Source organism: Planococcus citri, chromosome 5 (genome assembly GCF_950023065.1).
Source record: "Planococcus citri chromosome 5, ihPlaCitr1.1, whole genome shotgun sequence".
In the NCBI taxonomy this organism is placed as follows: Eukaryota; Metazoa; Arthropoda; class Insecta; order Hemiptera; family Pseudococcidae; genus Planococcus; species Planococcus citri.
In genome coordinates, this window is record NC_088681.1 from 36,071,391 (window position 1) to 36,088,379 (window position 16,989).

The window sequence follows — 16,989 nt, forward strand, 5'->3', positions numbered from 1 at the left end:
TTGACCGTAACCTTTTTTTATTGTGAAAAAAAATACATCAACTTCATTTTTTTTGTTCCTAGCCCAAGTACCTACCTGTCTATCTATGTAGGGTTTTATAATGAAAGATAACCAAGCAGGTATAATACTATGAGCTTTTTAATAAGTTTGTTTTAATCTGGTCTCCCTGTACGCTATACTATATTATACGATAAAATAAAATAAAAAATAAATGAAAACAACCCCAAAAGTAATTATTTCTATGTATGGCATGAACACAAAATATACGATGGCGGCACACGCAATGTCGCCTCAAGTGCAACTGTGTTAATATGCACCTTTGCAATTACCGGATGGCACGCGAACCTAGGTATATTCATTTTAATTACTCTTTCGGTTTGCATAAAAGATTACGAAGAGTCGGTGTTTTCATGTTTCGCCGTTGTTTAAAGAGATAGGTAGTTATAGGTTGAGGGATGAATTTTGTTAAACAATGTGTATTTTATGGTGACAGGTTAAAAGTAAGTTGTAACGGAACATTCCTGCATAATATATCTAGTTACCAGTTTATCGATTCTCCAGAATGGCAGGCTAATGTGACGGCTACTGGGACTAGATTTCAGGTACGTGTTGGTTGCTGTAGGCTGTAAGGATCAAGTTTGAGCCTTGAGGATGTACTTAACTTGAATTTTGACTTGTGCAGGTTACCATCTCTGCCGAAGAGGATTCGTTAATTATAACGTGGCCGAGAATACAATTAGATAGAATTCTAAGGCACAGACCGCTACTCGGATTTATTTTTAGTAATCTTATCGGTGAGTGGAATTTAATTAATTTTTGAGAATAATTTTAAAACGGGTTCAAAGATTGTAAATACGCAAAATGAAATGGAGAGACAAATTTTAAAGCAATTTTTGCACAATTTTAAATGATAATTTTTTTTCAAAACTGAAAAATCAAAAATCCTGTAGCGACTCCAGAATAGCTCGAAAGGACCATGAATTGATTTTAGAGGTCAAATTTTCAGCTTTTCTGATGATGCTTTTGTAAACAACAAATATTCATTAATTAATTTTTTTTTTGAGAAAATCGCCTGTGAACATTTTATTTGTATAATTGAACAGGCAAAAACTTATTTTGAAAATTTTTGCTTTAATTAATTTTTAAAAAGCCACGGAAACGTAAATTTAATTCGCAGCTACTGCTTAGTTTCATTTCAGCTCTTTTTATGGCATTTTCCCAAAAATGGAAAAATAAAAAAAAAACTGCTACAATTCCAGAACAGCTCGAAAGTACCCTCCATGTACTAATTTGGAGGTCAAAAATCAGATATACATCAAATTTCAATTACCTACTTCAAATTTAATTAAATTTTGAGTTTTTAAAATGAATTTAATTTTTAGATTTTTGACGAATTTTTGAATAAGTATTTGAATTTAGTTTCATTTTTCTCCATAGAAAAAAATCAAATATGAGTAAGAAGCTGAAATTTGGTTCAAATCTTCTTTTTTTTAATTTATTGATAGTTGTTTCAGCTACTTTTGATCCTACACTGAGCATTTTTGAATTTTATAATTTCAAAAAAATTGTAAAATTTTCCAATTTTAGAAAAAAGGTAAAATTTTTCAATTTTAAAAAAATTATAAAATTTTCTGATTTTAGAAAAATTGTCAAATTTTTTAATTTTAGATAAATTGTTGAATTTTTAAATTTCAGATCAATTGTCAAATTTTCTACATAATTTCAGATAAATTGACATGAAAGTACGAACAAAAAAATCAGACCTCATGAATTCGGATTTATCGTCCTTGTGACCCCTTCTATCAGTTTCAGTTGAAATTTTAAAAAAATGAAAAAATCGCTCAAGAGAATTTTGTATTAAACAGATGGAAACGAATTTTGAAAATTTGTGCTCAAATCTAAAAGATGGTAGGTAGGTAATATTCGAGTCCATAGCTGCAGCTTAGTTTCCTTTCGGCTCATATTATGACAGTTTTCCCAAAAATGGAAAAATTTAAAAATCTACTGGAGCTCTAGAATTACTCGAAATTCCTACCGATTGATTCGAGACGTCAAAAGTAGTGCTTAAAACCAAAATTCAGATTAACACCTAAATGTTAAGGTAAAGTGCCCAAATTCCACCCAGTGCCTAATTCCAACCACTTTCAATTTCTTGTCCGTTGATAACGCTACCTAGCGGGTGTTTGTGAAATTATGTTGCTAAAGTGATTAAATGATGACGTACAAAACGCCAGCACCTGAAAGCCAAATGGAAAAAAATCATCGCCGAAAAACCACATTTCAAAATTGCTGGTTGCAAGGAAGCTCGGAGAAAAATACCGATGGAATTTTTTTAACAAAGTTTTTCATCAAGTTTGATGAATATATCTTGAAAGTAGATAGTTTTCAACATATGTGCGGTATTCATTTGTAGGAACCACTCACGGAAGGCCCATTAATTTCACAATTTTCAAATCTCTGTGGGGGTCCTAATTCCAACCACCAGCAAGTACAACATGATAATTCATTTTCAAAAATTTTTAATACCCAGTAAATTAGTGGTAGGTAGGAGAAAAGAGCTGCCGTCATCATTGTTGAGTGAAATTAAGGCCTTTGAGGGGAAAAATATCGTCAGATACACCTCTTTTTACATAATGAATTTTTGAGTCTTTAAATTCAGGTATGATGGAGAATCTTGAAATTTTGTTTTTTACTGCCCTCAAATTTGCAAATCTCAGCATGTGACACTTTAATAATAAATGAAGATTTAATTACTTTTGTATTTTTTGCAATTTACGCTACTTTTTTTCATAGTAATAGTAGGTGGTTGGAATTAGGGACCCAAAAATGAAAATTTGCGATTTGACACTTTTCACTAAAGTTCATTTTTTTTTTCTGGGGATGGTTTTTCCACAAGGTGACAATGCCAAATGAATTTTGAATAGTTACTTTATCAAATGGTTACACAACTTTTAAAAAAAATTCAAATTGAGATATCCGAAAATGCATTTAAAAAAAAGTGGTTGGAATTAGGGCACTTTACCTTAATAAATTTCTTTTTCAAAAAAATTGCCAAAAATTGTAAAAATAATGGAATGGGGTATTGAATTCGGTGTGGTAGGTGGGTAGTTTGTTTTTCAATGCTCTTTTGATTTTTTGTCGTTCGAACCCTCTTCTGGAAGTTGGAATATCTTGCTTATTAAATTTGATTGATTCGCCAAATCTGATTTTAGACCTTCGGGGTCAACAGGTTGCAAAACTCAAAGCTATAATATGTGAGGGCGCGTACGGAAAGGGACCTACCGACCAAAAAATGAAAATTTTTTTTTTTCCTGAAATTGTTGTAGGAACTCTTAGAGAATCGAATGGAACCTCCCAAACCCGCCAATAACTCCTATTTCATCGAAATTTTTCGCTTCTAAGTGAACCATGACAGAATTCATAATCAAAAAAACTTGAATGCAGTGCATAATCTGACTGGTAGAGGTCATTGGAGGGCGTGTGTGAGTGTGTGGTAAAGTGTAGGACCTTCGAAGTTGGAATACCCCTACGTAATCTTACAGTAACAACAAGAGAAATAACCGCGCGCAAAACTTTAAACGGCTCTCCTGTAAAATTTACGTTTTGGTTGGTAGGTCCCTTTCCGTATGCGCCCACACATATAGAGCTTTGATCTAACTAATTGATTTTCTGGGCCTAATGTTAAGGTTTGTTGAATTGAAAAATCCTATTTTGGCATTTTAGAATTTGCTAAACTTGATATTTAGTGTTGTTTTGTTTTTTTTTTTTTTGTAAAAAATATATTCTCCAGGCTTGCACTGTTGACTGATTTTTAGATTTAGTTAACATGCCAAGCCTGTCGTTTTTTAGTTATTATTTTATCTGATCTATCTACCTGTGATTGGACCCAAATATAGCCGGGTTTTTACAACTCAGAGTGCAAGGAATAATCTCACAGTGGATGAAGTTGCTTGAACCAGTTGCAGCGTTAACAGATTACGTGTTTTTTCTGTTATCTCGGCTGTCAACTGGCTGTGCCTTTACATATTGTGTAATAGATGTTTAATGCACATTACGACGTTACATTACACGAATATGTTTGCTCCTGCGGTAGGATTCGAACTGCGATATCTCGTTTACTGACACGCTGCTCTGTCCACTACGCCACACTGGGCACATTTGATGAAGTCGCATAGACTTATTTTCATACATACATTTAATATTACCCAGTCAAGCCAATTTTTTCGTTTGGATTATTTTCCAAGGTACCTACAAATCGTAATATTTTTGGCAGAAATGATCAAAAAACTTTGTTAGTAGCCAAAATTTCGAAAATTCCTGCTTTTGCCAAAATTATTCTAGGGAGTCCTCGTTATGTTCTTTGTCAAAATTGTTTGCAAAGTTCATTTTTTCCCTAAATTATCAAAAAAATCTCTTTTGTGTCAAAATTGTAAAATAATTTCCTCTTTTGTCAAAATTGTAAAAAACTCCTAACTTTTGTAAAAATTGACAGAAAAACACTCCTGCTTTTGGCAAAAATGTTCAAAAAATCCTGTTGCCAAAATTACATATCCTAAACATTTTTTTTTTGCCAATTTATTGTCAAAATTAATTTTTTTCGTAGTAAATCCAAAAAAAAAGTTTTTTTTGCCAAAATACATGAATAAATTATTGTAAAAAAAACTTCTGCTTTCAGCCAAAATTTTCAAAACTTCTGCTTTTTGTCAACTTTTTTGACAAAATGTTGTAGGCAAAGACCTTTTTTTGACAAGTTATCCAAAAAATCATTTTTATGCCGAAATGGTCAATAAAATCTTGTTGTTGGCCGAAATAGTCTGAAAAGCACACCTTTGCAAAAATTGTCAAAAAGTTCTAACGCTTGTCAGAATTTGTCTAAAAAGTGCTACTTTTTCCATTTTTAAAATCAATCTTCGTAATTTTATATTTTTCCTCTCGATTTCCTTTTCCATTCATTTTTTCTAGTTCTCTTTAAAAATAGAAAAATTCTTGTCCCTCTTGATGGGTCAATTTTAGCCGAAAATATTTTTCCTCTCATTGTCAAGCCAAATTTGGATTAAAGTCGTTAGTAAATTTTTTTATTGGTTGTAATTTCCATTGAAAAGTATAAATTGTAAAATTTATCATTTGGCTATTTTTGGAATCACTTCTTTTCGTTCGCTTTTATCCGATTTTAAACCAATCCATAGGGATTTTTTTTTCAAAGTTTTTGATTTTTTTTGGATTTAAAAAAGATTTTGTTTTTCTTTTTTTTCAACATGAAGAGGGATCCTGTAATGAAAACATTGTGAGGAAAGAAACTTTTGTATGTGAAGTGGAACCCTAGTTTGTGATTAAACTGAAACCCTATAACATTTTTATCTATGTAAATTTTCATATGAAGTGGAACCTTTTCATTACCAGAAAGAAAATGTTCACATTGATGAACAGAACTGAGCTTGCATAAATTGAATCTTCAACTGAAGGTGCAACACAACTAACACAAGCCTAATCAATCCAGCCCTCTGATTTGCCTTTTTTTTCAACTCAACCCATTACCATTTATTAGTTTATAGTTTATCAATGCATTAGTTCGATAGAACCTCTGATAATCATAATAATATAAGTCATTAAATCTGGATACTTCACCAGTTCACCGAGCATAAGTAGTCATGATAACCCCAAATATTGAAAATTCAGGTGATAAAAAATTTCCTTTGTGGGTATGAAAGTCCATGATGAATTTGAGTGGTAGGTTATCATATGATATCCAAATTTTTGAGCTTTTTTCTTCATCTATATACTGACAGTGGTTGCCCTCCTACCAAAATTGCAAATTAAAAATTCTGATTACCCAAATTTTCGTTGATTTAGTTCACTTTGAGAATTTCTGTTGGGTAAACATGTCTGAATTTGAGTTAACTTGGTAGGACTAATGGAATGTGAATTTGAGAAAAATTTTTGCATAGATCAGAGCATCAATGAAAATTGATCCGATGATCCCTACCAAAATTTGTGATGAATAATCATGATAACCCCAAATATTGAAAATTCAGGTGATAAAAAATTTCCTTTATGGGTAATGAAAGTCCATGGTGAATTTGAGTGGTAGGTTATCATATCATATGATATCCAAATTTTCGTTGATTTAGTTCACTTTGAGAATTTCTGTTGGGTAACGATGTCTGAATTTGAGTAAACTTGGTAGGACTAATGGAATGTGAATTTGAGAAAATTTTTTGCATGGATCAGAGCAATGAAAATTGAAAATTGATCCGATGATGGCGATGATCCCTACTAAAATTTCTGATGAATGATCATGATAACACCAAATATTGGAAATTCAGGTGATAAAAAATTTCCTTTGTGGGTAATGAAAGTCCATGGTGAATTTGAGTGGTAGGTTATCATATGATATCCAAATTTTTGAGCTTTTTTCTTCATCTATACTCACAGTGGTTGCCAGTGCCGGTTTTAAGGGGGGGATTTGGGTGATAATCCCCCCCCCAAGAGGCCAGTTTTTTTGGAAAAAATTTTGATGCTATAAAGTGGGAATTTTCCTAGCATTTTTGCGCTCTTGTTTCACTGAGATGGATGCCGATTACAAACCAATGTTCATTTTTTCCCATATTTTTTGAGAAGAAGAGGCCTTTTTTTTCTTCTCAAGCCCACATTATAGGTATACATTCGTACACGATTTACTTTGAATAATACTTTGCAGGCAAATTTCAGTCACTGAGGTCCCTCCTTTTTAAAAATTAAATAAATAAACGACATATTTATTCAGTGGCGTGGCCAGGAAGTGAAGGGGGCTATTGTCCTCCCTTGCGAACGAAAATTTGAAAGAAAACATGCAAAAATGAACGCTTTTTGTTGTTGTTTGGACCCATTTTTTCTGATAATTTTCGCTCTCGCTTCGCTCGAGCAGTAATTTTACCTTCATTTTCATTATAATCATCCACACATCACGATAGGTTTCCAGAAAATGACTCCTATTTCGATTTTCCATGCCTAAAAATCTGGTTTTGCCTCCTCCTTGAGGAAATTCTGACTATGCCACTGTATTTATTTGATTTCTGCTCTCCAAAAAGCCTAATTTTACCCCCCCCCCCCAACCCAAAAAAATGAGACGGCAAAATTGTTTGGTTCTGACCCAATTATCCCCCTCCAAGGAAAAATCCTGGCACCGGTACTGGTGGTTGCCCTCCTACCAAAATTGCAAATTAAAAATCCTGATTACCCAAATTTTCAACGATTTAGTTCACTTTGAGAATTTCTGTTGGGTAAAGATGTCTGAATTTGAGTAAACTTGGTAGGACTAATGGAATGTGAATTTGAGAAAATTTTTTGCACGGATCAGAGCAATGAAAATTGAAAATTGATCCGATGATCCCTACTAAAATTTCTGATGAATGATCATGATAACACCAAATATTGGAAATTCAGGTGATAAAAAATTTCCTTTGTGGGTAATGAAAGTCCATGGTGAATTTGAGTGGTAGGTTATCATATGATATCCAAATTTTTGAGCTTTTTTCTTCATCTATACTCACAGTGGTTGCCCTCCTACCAAAATTGCAAATTAAAAATCCTGATTACCCAAATTTTCAACGATTTAGTTCACTTTGAGAATTTCTGTTGGGTAAAGATGTCTGAATTTGAGTGAACTTGGTAGGACTAATGGAATGTGAATTTGAGAAAATTTTTTGCATAGATCAGAGCAATGAAAATTGATCCGATGATCCCTACTAAAATTTCTGATGAATAATCATGATAACCCCAAATATTGAAAATTCAGGTGATAAAAAATTTCCTTTGTGGGTAATGAAAGTCCATGGTAAATTTTAGTGGTAGGTTATCATATCATATGATATCCAAATTTTCGTTGATTTAGTTCACTTTGAGAATTTCTGTAGAGAAAACATGTCTGAATTTGAGTAAACTTGATAGGATTAATGGAATGTGAATTTGAGAAATTTTTTTGCATAGATCAGAGCAATGAAAATTTATCCCTACTAAAATTTCTGATGAATAATCATGATTACCCCAAATATTGAAAATTCAGGTGATAAAAAATTTCCTTTGTGGGTAATGAAAGTCCATGGTGAATTTGAGTGGTAGGTTATCATATGATATCCAAATTTTTGAGCTTTTTTCTTCATCTATACTGACAGTGGTTGCCCTCCTACCAAAATTGCAAATTAAAAATTCTGATTATCCAAATTTTCGTTGATTTAGTTCACTTTGAGAATTTCTGTTGGGTAACGATGTCTGAATTTGAGTAAACTTGGTAGGACTAATGGAATGTGAATTTGAGAAAATTTTTTGCATGGATCAGAGCAATGAAAATTGAAAATTGATCCGATGATCCCTACTAAAATTTCTGATGAATGATCATGATAACACCAAATATTGGAAATTCAGGTGATAAAAAATTTCCTTTGTGGGTAATGAAAGTCCATGGTGAATTTGAGTGGTAGGTTATCATATGATATCCAAATTTTTGAGCTTTTTTCTTCATCTATACTCACAGTGGTTGCCCTCCTACCAAAATTGCAAATTAAAAATTCTGATTATCCAAATTTTCGTTGATTTAATAGTTCACTTTGAGAATTTCTGTTGGGTAAACATGTCTGAATTTGAGTAAACTTGGTATGTTTAATGGAATGTGAATTTGAGAAAAATTTTTGCATAGATCAGAGCAATGAAAATTTATCCCTACTAAAATTTCTGATGAATAATCATGATTACCCCAAATATTGAAAATTCAGGTGATAAAAAATTTCCTTTGTGGGTAATGAAAGTCCATGGTGAATTTGAGTGGTAGGTTATCATATGATATCCAAATTTTTGAGCTTTTTTCTTCATCTATACTCACAGTGGTTGCCCTCCTACCAAAATTGCAAATTAAAAATTCTGATTATCCAAATTTTCGTTGATTTAATAGTTCACTTTGAGAATTTCTGTTGGGTAAACATGTCTGAATTTGAGTAAACTTGGTATGTTTAATGGAATGTGAATTTGAGAAAAATTTTTGCATAGATCAGAGCAATGAAAATTTATCCCTACTAAAATTTCTGATGAATAATCATGATTACCCCAAATATTGAAAATTCAGGTGATAAAAAATTTCCTTTGTGGGTAATGAAAGTCCTTGGTGAATTTGAGTGGTAGGTTATCATATGATATCCAAATTTTTGAGCTTTTTTCTTTATCTATACTGACAGTGGTTGCCCTCCTACCAAAATTGCAAATTAAAAATCCTGATTGTGATTATCCATTATCCAAATTTTCAATTTTCATCAATTTAGTTCACTTTGAGAATTTCTGTAGAGAAAACATGTCTGAATTTGAGTAAACTTGGTATGTTTAATGGAATGTGAATTTGAGAAAATTTTTTGCATAGATCAGAGCAATGAAAATTTATCCCTACTAAAATTTCTGATGAATAATCATGATTACCCCAAATATTGAAAATTCAGGTGATAAAAAATTTCCTTTGTGGGTAATGAAAGTTCCTTGGTGAATTTGAGTGGTAGGTTATCATATGATATCCAAATTTTTGAGCTTTTTTCTTTATCTATACTGACAGTGGTTGCCCTCCTACCAAAATTGCAAATTAAAAATCCTGATTGTGATTATCCATTATCCAAATTTTCAATTTTCATCAATTTAGTTCACTTTGAGAATTTCTGTAGAGAAAACATGTCTGAATTTGAGTAAACTTGGTACTGGTGATTGGTGAAGGAGGCATTGTAGTGCCGCCGTGATCAAGCTCGCCCTGCATCGAACTTTGACTATATAGATATACTACGTATATGGACTGCTAACCCTTATCAAAGTGTAAAATGTAAACATAAAAGTCCACGCAACAAAATCGACGGTTCTAGTCGAAGATTACATGCAATTGTATGCGAGGATGACGCGAGGTGACGCGCGCATCCAAGGTTCCGTACTGTGAGAGCCAATGAGCAACGTTTTCAGGCAACGAACACCGCGTTTCATTGAGTGGACTTTGAAAATCTGGCTTACACGATTTCTCCATATAACCAACGTTAAATTGATAAGAATCAGCAGTCCATATACGTAGTATATCTATATAGTCAATGGCATCGAATGTAAATATGTAAACAGAAGATGATCTGAATTCTGAACCATATCTGAACTGTATACTCAACTGAAAAAATATTTATAAGACACCCAACATCTATCATCTATGATGAAGTAAGAAACAAATGATATTATGTTGATGAATTTATTTCTAGTTAATTAATTATCGCGCGATTACACAATTAATGAATAATGAAGTGTTCTCGGGCTATGATCAACCCAAGAAAGTGAATCGTAGGATCCCACTTCAATCAGATAATTTTTGTGTAAGGAAGGTTCCAGTTCATGCATAAAATTTGCACATGAAGTAGGATCCGGTTCCACTTTAGTGATACATAGGTTCCACTTTGGCCGATGGTCCCAGTTTATATACACTAATGTACCCAGGGTTTTTTTGTTAGAATTTTTGAAAATTGAAATTGAAATAAGAATTTGTATTTTCTGCAATTACTGATTTTGAGTTGGACTTCTGAACAGTTCTTGGGTAATTTTCCCATTCTTGGTAACTTTTTGTAAGTTTGACTTGCGATATTTTCATTTTGAAGGTTTTTTTTGAAAGAACTGTGGAAACGTGTTCAAATTGAAAAAAATGTGAGAATTATAACTTAATTGCTCTGACTTCAATTTGAATTTTCTTGGTATTTTTTTATTCACAGAGCTCACTATTACAATCCTTGCTAACTTCAGTAGATGCCTAGATGGGCGTTTTGACAACCTTTTGAACACGTTTTCTATGGTGAAATTTGACGGTCGACATTTTTTGTTCAATACATTTTTCGTGTATTTCGCATAATTTTGCAAAAAAAAACGTGTACCTATTGTTCAGGGTTTTTTGCAAATATGAGCCTTTTGCAGACGAAATTTTAATTTTATGGATTTGCAGGAAGGAAGTACTTTTAAAAAGACACATTTTAGCGAAAAAAGTTTTTGTGATAAACCCTTCAATCTGGAACTGTGGCAGTTCAAAGTTTTCTTTTGTCAATTTTACCCCCACCACAATAATAAAAAATTTTGAAAAAAATCGTGTTGAAAGGCCCAGGCTTCCCCTAAACATTCTGCGTGGTACCAGAATTTTTTCCCCATTACTCATGGATCTGTTCAAGAGGGCAGGGTGGAAATTCCGCTCGAAATTTCTTTTGGAGGTACCTACCCAACAATAGAATCCATTATTATTTTCCAAATCTGGGAACAGGGCCATTTCGCCTATTTTATCTGGGAATACCCTTTGCCTTGAAACAGTTTTTTAATTTTTTTCAAATTTTTCAAAATTCGCCAAAAAAATCCAAAAATTAACTTTAGCTTCTGAAATTTTGCCTAGAGGATTTCCAGGCATATTATTTTGATCTAGTTTGTTGATCGTTTGAATCGTAGAGTGCCCATTCGAAAAATCCATTTGTTAGGTTTGATTGATTTGCCAAACCTAGTTTTCAATTCTTATGATTTTTCGAAATAGAATTTCTCGATTAAACGGTTTGAAATCAGCCATCATTAATTTTCATAATAAAAATATGTTCGCAGGTAAAGATATCACCCATAAAATGTACTCGTTGAACGAACAAATCGGCCAAATGTGTACAACAGAAGCGTTATCCAGAGCGGCCAAAGAAGACCACTGGAGACGTTCGATGAATCGTAGCGTGAGCGTTGACGCCGTAGACACCGGCACCAGAGGTCAAGTACGATCGACCGCGTGGAAACAAGCGGAAAGATACCGGAAAAGTTCAACGCATTCGGAAAGTGAGTACAGCAGTACACACGTACAGTATACACAACTACACATCATACTAGTAATGGTAATTCGTTACTAATCGCAATCGTAATCGGGGATGAATCTGGCTTCGAGTACCTCTACAGTCTACACCGGCATCACCGGTGTCTTTTGTTTGGCGAATGAAAACTCGTTACCATTTTCAAGAGTGCTTGCTTTTCATAACGCGGCCCAGTGTACTCGTAGAGGTATAACGAGCGCCGGCATTTCACCGTCTTTGCTTTTGCTCTCATCGCGTACTCCATTTATTACTTTTTCAAGTACACTTGGCGCCGTTGCTCGTCGCAGCGTTGAGCGTACCTTCGCGGAAATTGAAATTATATCCGTCGGTTTATATTGTTCTTTTTCTATCGTTTCAGATGCGTCACCTTTACTCGGTCCGCAACAGTGTTGGTTACCTCTCGTCGCCAGTCAGTTTCCGGCCGAGTGTCCTTTTATCACGCAAGACGACAGCATTACTTCGCAGGATGACGAAAAAGAACCCATGTTACCTAAGAATTCATCTAGACACGAACCTACTCAAATTGTACAGTTTCCCCAATCTATTCCACAACCTATCCAAATTCTATCCCAGTTCCCAAAACTGGACCCCAACATGCCTCCTGTATCTTTAATCAATGTCGCCACTAGCTCGTCATTCCTCGGTAACCAATCCGTAGCATTGATTCCGGTCATCGTTCCTGTGTTGGCCACGACGGTCAATACATCGGTCACCAACAGTGTCTCAACAGCACCGACTACTTCGACCAGCAGAGCAGCGTCGTTGAAAAGGCAAAGAGGTGTGAAGTTCGATGAAACGCAGCTTTAATGCTTTTTACTCTGTGTACCTACTATAACGTTACCCATTCGACCATTAGACGATGAAATATAGCACCGTGGTCTAAAAACAAAATTCATCGTAAAACGCGCATAGTTCGACAATCTACCCTGGTTACGTTTCTGTTTCTGTTTGTTTTTCTTTTTCTTTATTTTTTACTTTTATACGTCATTATGAATACTTACGTGTTTTCAAATTTTAACCGCACGAATGCTTCGAATTGTACGTTTTTATCGATTTTGTCATCGTGTCAATTTATCCAGAGGGGTTTCTTTTATGTATTAGGGTGGTTTAATGAGATGAAAATCTTCAGCAAGGGGAGGTTAATTGATGATCTAGTACGTAGTTGAACGTTTCGAAGATTACAGGTGAAAAATCAGTACCTATTTCGAAGATATTTTATTCTTGTTAATTTGACATTGCCAGAGCGGCACAAAATCAAAGAAAAATTATTAATGACGACGTAAAAAAAATCAAAAAAAAAGATAACCCGAAGAAGTTGACAAAAAAATTAAAAAATTAGTTTTTTTGACAGTTTTTCCCTGAATTTTTTTTCAGAGTAAGTACTGACTTTTTTTATTCAAATAAATCATGATGAAAAATTTAACCCTAGATTGGCACTCAAAAAATTCAGTTTTTCTCACTAAAAAAGGAGTAAAGTTGTCTTGAAAAAAAGTTTTAAAAAAATATTTTTTGAAAAAATGAACAATTCTGAAAAAAGTTGGATTTTTTTGTTGGAGGTTTGGTTTTCAAAAAGTAGAGGCTTTTTCCTAACTCTTGAAAAATTGAGAATTTTTTCCTAATAGAAAATGATTTTTTAAAAAAAAGTATAGATTTTTTTCTCAAAAAATGAGTTTATTTTCGGAAAAAGTCGTACCATTTTCCTAAGGAAATAATTTTTTTTCCTGCAAAAATGTCAATTTTTTGTTATAAATTGAGTTTGAATCTCAAGTAGGTAATTATTATTTTTTTAGAAGTGAGTTTTTCTCCAAAAATTAAGCTTTATGGTCGCCCCCCCCCCCCTCATAAAAATATCAATTTTTTCTTCTGGAAATATTTTTTTTTTTTTTTCAAAAAAATGAGTTTTAGAAAATAATTGACCCATATTTCTGAAAAATGAGTTTTTACCGTGCCCTAGAAAAATATGACGTCCATTATTCTGTTTAAAAAATATTAATTTTTCAATTTTTTCTTTCGAGGTTGATTTTTTTATTCCAACTCATGAGTTTCTTCACAAAATCAAGAAATCAGAAAACAACTCATCTGTTGAAAAAATTCTTTAAAAAAAACTAAACCGAACTAAATTAATTTTTTTTTAATTTAAAAAAGAGAAAAATTTTTAAAATGTTAAGAATTGAAAACGGAAAATTATTCATTTTTTATCAATTTGACAAAATGGCAGAATGGAAAAAAATTAAAATATTTTTAACACATTTTTACAACTTGAAAAAAAAACAAAAAAAAAACTGTCGAAACATGGCTCCTGGTAACTGATGAATTGTCAGATTGGATGTTTTCATCTCATTTCGTAACACTTGCTACTAAAATCAAAACTACATCTTAATATTAATTTATACGAATAAGTTTAGATTGATGGAAATTATGACATAAATTACTTTTTAGATTTTAAATCGTGAAACACAGAAAGTGTTGCATGGAACGTCTCTATCAGGTTCGAAAAATTTGAGTATGTATAATCAAGACGGGAATATTTTTATTTTGATCACTTGACAATTTAGTGTGTTTCTTACATTACCTACATGTAGGTATCAAACTTCGTTTAAATAATCAGTAACAGTGGATATTAAAACGCATAATAATTTTTAAAAATTGATGAATTTCGAGTGTAGAAAGTAGATTGACATCTACGAAGAGGTATTCAAACCAAACTAGATAACTTTTATCACAACTGTCAATTTTTCCAATGATTATTTATATCAAATGACGAATTTGAACGACTGACCACACTGTCAAACTCGTACTCGATTTTTTTTTCTGAATACATTCGAACCAAAGTACTAGTTTGTCATTGAGATCATATAGTATTTTTATTTTTGTATTTTAATCGCTTCGTACTTGAATATCTTCCATTATTTATGTTACTCTTGAAAGTGAAACCTATGCCGTATTGTTTTTACAAGTTTTCTTATTCATTAAGGCTCCTTTTGTATAATTATACGTTTTCACGTTAAAGCACTATTACCTACATTTAAGCACAGCTGTTTATTCAATTACTTTTGTATTGAAACCTTGTGTGTGTTGGTCGGTTTTGTGTCGAGTTTTGTAATTATTCTTAAGCACGCATTTCCCCCTAAAAGGCATTTTTATGCTGATATATATTTTTTTTACATATATTTTACTAAACTGAGCTAAGTTGAAAAATTTTTTATTGTTAGGTGGGTTAAATAAGTTACTTAAATACTGTGTAAATATTCGTGTGAAATGTTCCTTTTTATTTTACTTTTTTTTTTTGGTGAAATTATCAAATAGCGAATAGTTGAACTCTGTTAGTTTTTATTTTGTGATTAAAATAACTTAACGTAGGGTTTGTAAAATACTGTATAGACGTGATTTTTCTCTTAGATAAGCTTTCTGTAGTACGCGTAGAGGTAGTTAAAGTATCAGTTATATAGCGAAGGCTTGATAGTTCTCTAGGGCAGTTTTGAATGTGTGTAGCCTAATTGTGTACAGCTACCGAGCTGATATTTTCCAAACATCACCTCGCAAAAATTTCGGCGCTTCACAAATTATTGCGCTAAATAGTTAGGTATTAGAAAATAGCTGAAAATAAAGTTTTACGATTATCCGAGACTACCTCAAAATCCGTCTACGCTGATGGTATACCTACCTAATATTGTGTAAGTTCGTTTAAAACAAATCAACGAAAGTTTCTATAAAGGAAAACAGTTAAAGTATTATTTTTTTTATTCACGTTTTCATGTTTAAGATATACTAAAAAGACTGATTTTCGAAATAAATTTATTCCTCAAACAGAAAATATTAAAGAATTTACAAAACTAATTACTTCGAAGTTTTTAAACAAAAATTTTATACGTTTTACATGATTTTATATGTTTCTAAACATTAATCAAATTACTAAAATCATCAAGATTAAAATGATTATCTATTCTTTATCGATTTTTTTTAATTTTTTGTTTTTTTTTTTTTGTTTTATCAACTACTCCGTTTATTCTGTATCTGTTGAAATTTTACTTATTTTGTGTATTGTTTTTATTCGTCAACTGAACGTGTGGTTTTATGATGTGATAAGAATGAAATAAAATAGCTCAAATATTTTCTATGAAAAACTTCCAAAACAGATTTCTGAGATTTCCATTGCACCGGTGACAGCCTAATTTGTTAACGCTTTCCTTCATCGTTTCACAATCTTTCTCATAATGTATTGCCTCACCACACCTACTTACTTCTTACTTACTGGAAAATCACTTTATACGTTTATCAAAACACAATCATTATTCTGGAAGTTCATCTATTTTATAAACATTCTTTACTTCAAACTTCTTTTTTTGTAACGCAGTATTTGTACATTTCAATGTTATGAATAGAGTTTTTTTTTTTAAATTTAACAATGTGTGATATGTAATTTACGTTCTAAGTGTTTATTAATAATCAGTGTTCGTGTTGTTTGTTACTGAATGTTCATATTAAAGCTTTCAATTAAAAAAACAGTTCATTTTTTGATAACTTTTGCAAGGTTTCGTTCAACTATGACTGTAAAGTTGCCAGTTGCCATGAAATTTCAAATTTCACACGTAGGTCTTAGCAGATTGCTTAAATTTTAGAGTAAGAAAAAAAATGATCATAACAAAATTTGTTTATTTTTTGACGTAGCATTCACTTCCGCATTCATTTTTTTCAAGCCATGCCATGTTACTACCAACCTCAATGGTCAAAATTGGATTTTGGTTCTTAGATTTTGGTAAACGAATTTTCCCCCTTCAATTCTCAAGATAGGCCACATCTTCACATAACCTTTTTTCTTAGTCGTACCCGGTTGTATCCAAATCTGAAGTTTGTATCACCACTTCCCGGACACCATGTTTAGTTTTTTGTTTTTTCGCATAGCGCAAAAACTAAGTAGGTATTTAACACATACCAGCACATAATATTGTACTTAGAGCCCATAGCCCATAGGGCTTTAGTATACCTAAGTATACCGCTTCATGTAGTTATTCATTATATCCCCTAGAGGACAACACTATTGCTATACACAGTCCGAATGGTTTGGGCAAAAAAAATTATACCTACTTTGTAAATCCACAAAGTTGTCCAAATTTTTGACACATCATAATTCCAT

At 32.4% G+C, this 16,989-nt stretch overlaps 1 protein-coding gene across 2 annotated transcripts in view; it reads left to right on the forward strand.

The window, feature by feature from the left end:
- The window catches only part of LOC135849289 (blood vessel epicardial substance-A-like), a 73,357-nt gene extending 57,743 nt beyond the window's left edge, over positions 1 to 15,614 (forward strand). For both annotated transcript variants that reach the window (XM_065369654.1, XM_065369653.1), the window contains exons 4-7: positions 494 to 602; positions 683 to 794; positions 11,605 to 11,823; positions 12,214 to 15,614. In XM_065369654.1, coding sequence (XP_065225726.1) covers positions 494 to 602; positions 683 to 794; positions 11,605 to 11,823; positions 12,214 to 12,662 — 889 coding nt within the window. In that variant the 3' untranslated portion in view covers positions 12,663 to 15,614. The remainder of the gene's footprint in view (positions 1 to 493; positions 603 to 682; positions 795 to 11,604; positions 11,824 to 12,213) is intronic.
- Positions 15,615 to 16,989: the final 1,375 nt, after the last annotated feature.